Here is an 8559-nt window from a genome sequence, read left to right on the forward strand (position 1 = left end):
CATGTACATATATCTATGTATATATGTATATATATGTGTGCGTGTATGTGTGTATGTATCCGTGTGAATATATGAATACCATTTGTAGACATTCGCTTTGTTAGGGTTATAGGAGACGCGCCCTTTTCATTCATCAAGACTCTTTCTGTAGATCTCGGCTCTCCCCTCTTGTTCATGACTAGCTAGCATGCTATCTTGCTTTCCAAGGTCCAAACTAACATACATAGATACACTCTCCCTCTCTCTCTATAGAAATATCATGTATAGGTATAGAGGGATGTTCGATGTATGTAGGCATTAAACGGATAGCCGTATGACATAGATGTCCTCGCTAGGTATATAAGCACATTCAGACATAAGCCAAGACTGTCTACATTAATGATCCTACAACTGTGTACATAGTATACATATGTAGGGGCTCGAGATGCAGAAACACCACGAGATACGTATTCCTCCTTCTCTCTTTATCTATGGCTTTGCATTCGTTGCGATCTGCATTTCTTGTAAGTCGACATGAGCTGCGCACAAAGAAGAAGAAGAATCAGGAGATGTAGACCCGGGGGGGTCGTCTTACTTCTTGAGAAAGAAATTTCCTTTCCTGGCTGTATCTAGCATGTCTTTTCTTTTCCTCTGGCTCTTCAATAGGAGAAGAACATCCCCTGGGTGCTGCTGGGGCATAGTGAGAGACGTGCTGGTTTCGGAGGACAGCTGGTAGGCTCTCGAGTGTACAGACACCGAAAGAAAGAATAGCCCTGTTCTTACGTATCTTCTGTATAGTCCTCGCACACCTGTTTGTATATCTGTCCGTCTATCTATTTCTCTATCCATCTCTCAATCTCCTACCTCTCTATGCGTCTATCTATCTATCTATCTGCCTGTCTCCATATGAAATCTGTACTTGTCCAAGAGGTCAGTAGCTATAGCATGCGTACAAGATCCGTATATGTCTATATATTCCACCTATAGAAGTCCATCAGAATCGTCGTCATAGGTCGAAATCTCCTTATGTTGGTAGCCGTTTGAGAGGCTCCAAGCCTGTGGGACAGCTTCCTTTCTTAAAATATGATTGCTCTTTCTTTCTCCTTCATCGACCATGCTAGTTAGCTGAAGATTTGCCCACCTGTTTTTTCCCCTCTTATACATATGTGTATAGTGTCTATATGTAACACTACTCTCTTTCCTCTCCCTCGACCTCTTAGCCAACGCAGAAGAATACACAACAGAGGGGAGAAAAGAAGAAACCTTCATTATTCAAAACAGCTAAAGTGTAGAGAGAGATAGAGACATGTTGCTCCTAGCAGGGAAGACATCTCCTCTTTCTTTCTTTGTTCTGATGTTGTAGACGAATAAACTTCGATGTGTCTTTCCACGTTCATTCTCTTCTTGTCTTTGTTTTCTCTCTTGAAAGGGTGAATCGGATGAGGTGGTAGCGAAGAAAGTCCGAGCTGCTTTGAACGAAGGCCTGAAGGTTATTCTCTGTGTTGGTAAGAAGCTTCTTTTTCTCTCCTCTTCTTGCTGTGGCTGTGGGAGAAAGCCTTCTCGTCTTCTTGTGGTTCTTCTCTCTAAACAGTCTCCATACTTTCCACATTAGTCTTTTATATGCATGTGCACTCTCTACCTATCACTCATAGGGTATCTACAATATCTTCTGTCTTTCTCTCGATGCCACAGCCCAGCGAACTTTCGGTCTTGAGAAACAAGATCTCCTTGAATGGGCTCTCTTCAACATTTTCCCCCTTTTTCTTCCTGCCCTCACAGCACCTTCTCTCTTCTTCCTCTCGTCTTCTCTCTCTCTCTCCTACTCTTGCGGCATCTCCCGCTGTCTTTTTTCTTCTTTGCTTTTCTCTCTCTCTTGAATTGGCGTCCCCACTGGGCCTATGTAAGTTGGGGGAGTTGTAGCATCGCATTATATGCAGCTGTTTTGAACCTCTCTATCGAGTCGACAGGCAATTGAAAGTATTCTACTTTAGAGCATAAAGCAAGCCCATTAGAAGAGAAGGGGAGGGTGTGTCACAGTAGTTTCATGACTTCTGTAGAATATCCTTTGTCCCTATCACTCTAGTGTAGATCTCTCTTCTAAGCTCTGATCTCCCATGAGAAGATGAACGCATGCAGTCATGTTCTTTTGTCCCTCTTTCTCTTCTCTCAGGAGAGACGCTACAAGAACGTGAGGGTGGAGAGACAGAGAAAGTCTTAGCAAGTCAGCTCGAGGTAAACACAAGAATGTGAGAGGAACTCCAAAGCCCAGATACACCCCCATCTTTTCTTTACACTTTAGCTTGGGTCACGATCGGAATTCCTCTTTTCTTTCTTTCCTTCGCTTTTCTCTTGTGTTCTTTTCGGTTTTGCTGTAGTGTTGCATTTTTATTTCTTCGGGGATCTCTTTACTTTTCCAAGCCTTACTAGCCTCGTATCTTACCGTCCCTTCTTCTCTGTCTCTGTCTCAGCGTGGCCTTCTTTACTTAGGCGTTGTCTCCTCTTCATCTTAGTGGATGTCTTTCGGGTGTTGTTTCCCGTCGTTTGCCCGACTTGTCTCTGGAGAATCTTTTCATTCTTATGATGTGCTTCTTTCTTTTCATACCAATCCCTGTACATAGGTGAGAAACAGGCAGGTACATAGATACATAGACAGATACCTATAGGTAAAGATATTTTCATTCGCTAATTCTCACCTTGTTGAGATGTAGACACATGTGTCTATACCTCATCTAGATCTTCCCCCCTCGAAAGAAAGAAAGAACATGTTTAGGCGACATAGGAAAGGCCTCGACTTGTGTACTGCAGCACTCAACGAATGTCTTGATATATCTGTAAGACTTACATTTCTCTCTATAGATAAAGAGATAGATGAACGGTCGCATACAAGTATCTCTGCTTCTTTCTTTCTGTCTTTCCTAGCCGCTGAAGCAAGGAAGAGAAGAGCCTAAGCTTTCATGTAGAAGGGCGTAGATGGAATCTTTTCACTAATCATCGCGTAGATCTTCTTTTCTCTTTCTCTTAAAGTCCGCTCTTCACACAGGTGGGGACTGAAGTTCTCCTGAGAGAAGAGTGATCTCTCCTTTTCTTTCTTTGTTAATTTCTCTTCTTTCTCTTTCGTCATGAGCTAGGCTGTTCGCGGAGTGATAAGTAGTGATAAGGAGTGGGAATCCATCGTTATCGCTTACGAGCCTGTATGGGCTATCGGCACCGGAAAGACAGCTACACCCCAGCTGGCTCAGGAAACACATCAACGTAAGATCTTCCTCTTTCCTCATTCTCTCTCGGAGAATCGGCCCTGTCTTTTATCTCTCTATGTACATAGATGCATGTGTATAAGAGCGTGCATCGACTATCTTCTTTTCTGACTCTTCACCATCTGTTACCACTATGTATACATATGCGTATCAACTACATATAGATATATACATATATATAGTACCTGATATACGTCTTTCGAGGACCGACCTATAGGGCGTAGTGTCTCTGCCTATCTACCTATCTCTTACGTCTTTCAGTCTGCTTCATTGTTCGTCTGTATACGTATCCGATCTGCGGGTATAGGCCTGATACATACATATATATATATAGATTTTCCGTATAGATTCCTCTACTATATCAGGAGGCTGTGTCCTAGCGTTGAGATCTTCAATCCTCCTTAGAGGTGACCGCTCATATCAAGCAACTTCGGAGCTTTCTGTCGAGCAAAACGATTCCCGAAGTGTGTAAAGATATTCCTGTAGATAGATTGAATGAGTTGGAGAAAGCTGTAGGGGACGTCGAGGGAGAAACGCGTCCTGGTAGATTCTAGACGAGAATACTCTTGTTTTCTTGGTGCTTTATACCATCCGCAAGACGAGCTCTCTGCATATGTGTATACATTGTACAGAGAGAGAGCTGTAGACATTTGCATGTACATGTACATATGTGCTTGTATATGTAGATGCATGTATATGTACAGAAAGAGAGAGATCTGCACATTTGTATGTATATAAACATATATCTACACATATATATATGTATATATGTATCTTTAGATATACGGGGATGTCCGGGATGTGATTGGTTTGATGACAGTTGGATAGATACGCATGGTTGGGGGGTGTCCGCCTGTGATATGACGCGACTTTACTGAAGAGAATAATTAAAAGAAGAGCGAGAATGTGTGTCCTACAGAAATTCGATCATGGATGAGGAGGTCTGTTTCTCCAGCTGTCGCTGAGAGCATTCGCATTATCTACGGTGGATCTGTTAAAGGCAACAATGCTAAGGTAATCAAACTCTCCTTCCCTCTCTCTTCTTCTTAGTTCTAGCAGATAGCTCGTCTGGGACAAGTTATGTAGATATCTATACCTATATATAATTCTGTATACATACATTGACTTAGGTATTTTTCCACCTTCTTTGGGGTGTCGCATAGATTCTCGATAATCCCCTTCCTAGAATCCCAGCAAGACCGTCAAGGTATATCTGTATTAAATCTGTATGCTTTCTGTTAAGGAGGGAGCTGTGTTTCGCGTCAGATCAAGAGACCGATCGATAATTGGACAGAAGGGATGCATTCGTAGTGCTGCGCAGGAGGAAATCTTTCTTGTTTGTGTATCTATTCCGGTTCGTAACTGTACACGGCTTTGTGTCGTTAATCTGACTAGGGTGCTTTCGAGAGCGCCTGAAGGAGTCATTTTGATCTCTCAGTCTGAAAGGAGTCGAGAGATGAATATGAAGGCAATCTCCGGAACAGCGCCGGGTTTCACGTGTAGATACACTGCACACTCTATCTCTACACGACGAAGTGTATGTGCACAGTGGAGTGGTATGTATCTTAGAGAGCCACGTGGGGTCACACACATACAGGAGAATGCCCTTCTCAGATAGATAGATAGATAGATAGACTAAAGGTAGGTAGACAGATAAGAAGGATAGCTAGACAGATAAATATAGTCAGGGGTAGCAAGCACAGGAGATGTGGTTTTCTTTGTATTTCTCAGGAGTTGTTTGGAGGTGAAGACGTCGATGGCTTCCTCGTTGGTGGTGCCTCCTTAACGAAAGACTTCCACGATATCATCGCGGCTGCACGCAAATAAAGAAAGAAAGAAAGAAAACGAAAAAGAAAGCCTTCGTCGCTTCCTATCACTCTGCTTGCTTCCCAACACACACCTGCATGAAGCTGTCCGCATCTAGGCCTATAAATATATCTATATATATATATACATATGTCTGTAGGCTTATGTCCGGACTTCTTTTTGAAGGATTTCGTTGTGTATAGCAGCATACACGGCGTCTATGTTGGTGTGTGCATACAAGGTGTATTATCCAATCCTAGGGTCGCTAGCCGAGTACGTAGATAGCCGTGTCTACTCCATATTTGTGAACGGGAGATCGTTTGGTTGGCATTTATCCGTTTACATCTGTGCGTGTGTAGCTAAGTCTGTCTTCTTGCGACTCTGGAGAACCATTTGATATCCACGCGCTTTTCGTACGTGTACGTACACATAGGTATGATCCCTGGAAAAAGTATGATGTACAGGAAGTTCTGCTTTTCTCTAATGTGGAGAGGCATCACAGACATGATATGGGACGAGGGACGCGTGAAGAAGGATCCTAAACTCAGACACGGAAGTGTACATACACTCCGTCTTAGGTGTACACACACTCCATGTTTGGGATGTACGTACACTCCACCCTAGGTGTAGATACACTCCACCTTGGGGGTGTGCGTACACTCCGTCTAGGTGTACACGCGGTCCATCTTTGTGTTCCTTTTTCAAAGTTTTCTTGTTTTAAGGTGTAAGAGCTGCCCTGTATGAATCCAACACCTCAAGTTTACGTATACATGCCTGGCTGGAGAGAGTCTTCTCCGCTTGGTAGACGGCAGCGAATATCTCAAGTTCTCCCCTTTTCTTGCCTCTTTTCCGTGTGGTTTTGTCCTTGAGGGTCCCTCGGAGAGATATCTGTAAGTTCTTTCTCATCTCGTAGTAATCAGAGGGGGGGGGAGAGGCGCTACCATTCGCACTGATCCAACGACAGCATGTGTTTCTTCAGATGCATGCAGATCACTTTTTGTTGCTCTTCTTGTAGCTGTATCTACACTTCTTACCCTCTCCTGCTTGTTCGTTCTTCCTAGGTCTCTAGTTATGGTTGTTCTTCGTCTCCAATTCTTCTTGTTTTTTTCTGCTGTACGTACACCTATTGTATGAGTGACAGACGCATGCATGTCACAGTTTTCTTGTTTCCTCGTGTGATTCTTCCTTCTGTTCCTCATCAAAGAATATGCAAGAAGGAGAGATGAGGAGAAGAGTGAATCTCCTCTTGCTCTTTCTACCTGTGGTTCTGTTGTAAAGAACAACATCTCTTTGAGAGTGCAGAGTGAAAACGTTCTTTTCTCTCTCTCTAGAAGCTTGCTGACCTTCATGTTTTGCTCGGAAAAGAAAACTTCTTTCTCTCAAAAGTTACGCAAAACCGAAGCCTTCTCAGAGATACGCAGACTAACAACACATTGCGCTTCAATGTAGGTAAGAATACGTTTTCTTTTCATCACCTCTGGAGTGTATAGACACACCTCAGGGAAAAACCCGAGAACGAAAAGCAGGAAAGAACTCTCTTCGTGCCGAGTTGTTTTCTATCAAACCCTCTCTCTAAAGGACCCGTCTTCACCAACATGTCTGAACCTACAGCGAAACCTATTGTTCTCTGTCTGTTTTCTTTCTCTGTAAAGTCTTTTTGTTTACGTGAAGAAACAAAACCGGCGACGCCATCCGTGTTGGTGACTGACCCATCATAATGTCCTGTGTACGTACACTCCGGTGACGAGGGCAGCAGCATGCTGTGAGAAACGGGGGAGAGACGGGGGGAGGAGGGGTGAACAAGCGCTGGTTCTCCCTCCTCCCGCGCTCGCTCCCATCGTTCTGAAAAAGTCAAGTAGAAATAATTCCCCTCTTTATCATGACACCTTCTAGAATCCTGAGATACATGCCTTCTATCTCTCATACCTGTATGTAAGCAATACACGATACCCAGCGTGGCTTCTACTACGGGTACTGTATTTATGTGCATGCATAAGTGATAGATGCACTCCTACCATTCTTACTATCATTCGACTGATGTCTGGTAAATCTGAACTGTATGTTACCTCTGCCCTTGGCTTTCCTTGCCTCTCCTTTCTTACGACGTCATATATATATATATATGGACGTCGTCAGCTGTAGATGTATAGACGCAGCATGACCATACCTTGTCGTCTCTCTTTACTTTTATCTCTGAGAGCTCGATCCCCCGGTTGCATGCTGCCTAGTGACTTCTCTCTGAGGAGCGTGTACCAGAGAAAGGCTTCCCGTATAGATTTAGCAGGAGGTTTTGCTTAGACAAGATTTGTGTAAGCCTGGTGTAGAATAGTGAAGAGAGACTTCTCCTAGGAAAAGGCTCCACGAGTGCATGTCTATAACTACGATACCTGTATAAATATAGATAGGTAGATGAATATAGGTAGATAGATAGATAGATATTTGACGACCAATAGAAACACACTGGCGATATCGCTACCTCACTCGCTCAGCTTGAATGCAGTGCAAAAGGTGGAGTATGAACTATCTCTCTCTTGCTGAAAGGAACTGTTGAAACAAAAGGGAATCTGTCCCTGTCCAAAGAAAAGAAAACGTCTTTATCAACAAGAGAGAAAAACAAGGAAGAGAGTTCTTCTTGGGAAGACAGCAATGAATTATCGCATTTGATCTGAAGAAGACCTTCTTAACAAGATATGTCGCATTGTTTAACCGCTCACATTGACAGGTGTTGCTATGTGTATAGAGAGATGGGGTATGGAAAGCTAGCTAGGGTGTACGGACTGGACAAGAAAGGCAGATCGACACACCGATACATTCACGGTAGATGGATAAAGAGATAGACTGTGCGCCTACCTATCTTTGTCGGTGTACACGATGGATTCTTCTCTTGATTCTTGTTTCACAGCACCAAACTTCGTATCTTCTTCGGAAAAGAAAAAACACGTTCTCTTCTTCGTCGCCCTCTCTCTTTTCACTCTCTCTTCCTCTCTCACTTTAACCCGCCGTTCTCTTTCTTTCATCGTCGGCAACACCAGCTCTTTTCTGTTCTTCTACAATCTCTCCTCTATGTACACAGCTCGAAACCCCTGGCCCCACAGTCGTTCTCAGACACCACAAGGTTGACTAAAACTCTCCTATACATACATATATCTATATTTAGATATATGCATGTACTTATATATCTGCGTATATGTATATATGTGTATATGTACTCTATTTCTCAATCCGCCTTGAGTGAGTAGACACGTAGACACTTGATAATACTGTTCGGCTATTTAGGTACGTATGAGAGGAGGTGTTTGAACGCATGTGGAGGAGGGATGAGCTGAGGCACGTTTCTGTCATCCGTCTATAGAGCTGATAGACCGAGAGGCTTCTCTTGGTGTGTTTACAGAGACTTTGTCTTCGCTCCTCCTTTCAAATAGATCCAGTCTACGCAATACAGCAGTTAGAGCTTTTCTCATGTCTTCATCAAGGAAAGATTTCTGCTGGACTAGCCGACCTACAAAGAAAGAAAAGAAAG

The 8559-nt window shown here is 43.3% G+C and overlaps 3 protein-coding genes across 3 annotated transcripts in view; 1 reads left to right on the plus strand and 2 right to left on the minus strand.

Moving 5' to 3' along the window:
• Positions 1-6402, plus strand: part of CSUI_006394 (triose-phosphate isomerase tpi-ii) — an 8403-nt gene extending 2001 nt beyond the window's left edge. The window contains exons 4-9 of the mRNA XM_068066554.1: positions 646-711; positions 1409-1484; positions 2150-2211; positions 3108-3231; positions 4153-4247; positions 4965-6402. Of these exons, the coding sequence (XP_067921469.1) occupies positions 646-711; positions 1409-1484; positions 2150-2211; positions 3108-3231; positions 4153-4247; positions 4965-5060 (519 nt within the window). The 3' untranslated portion in view covers positions 5061-6402. The remainder of the gene's footprint in view (positions 1-645; positions 712-1408; positions 1485-2149; positions 2212-3107; positions 3232-4152; positions 4248-4964) is intronic.
• A 1274-nt stretch (positions 6403-7676) lies between these two features.
• On the minus strand, positions 7677-8171 carry CSUI_006395 (uncharacterized protein). Its single transcript, XM_068066555.1, has one exon. It carries the CDS (start codon positions 8054-8056, stop codon positions 7886-7888), a length of 171 nt encoding a protein of 56 aa, XP_067921470.1. The 5' UTR covers positions 8057-8171; the 3' UTR covers positions 7677-7885.
• A 54-nt stretch (positions 8172-8225) lies between these two features.
• CSUI_006396 (uncharacterized protein) overlaps positions 8226-8559 on the minus strand; it is a 2548-nt gene continuing 2214 nt past the window's right edge. The window contains exon 4 of the mRNA XM_068066556.1: positions 8226-8538. Within this exon, the coding sequence (XP_067921471.1) occupies positions 8378-8538 (161 nt within the window). The 3' untranslated portion in view covers positions 8226-8377. The remainder of the gene's footprint in view (positions 8539-8559) is intronic.

The sequence above is a fragment of the Cystoisospora suis genome (assembly GCF_002600585.1).
Source record: "Cystoisospora suis strain Wien I chromosome Unknown contig_3232, whole genome shotgun sequence".
Taxonomy (NCBI): domain Eukaryota; phylum Apicomplexa; class Conoidasida; order Eucoccidiorida; family Sarcocystidae; genus Cystoisospora; species Cystoisospora suis.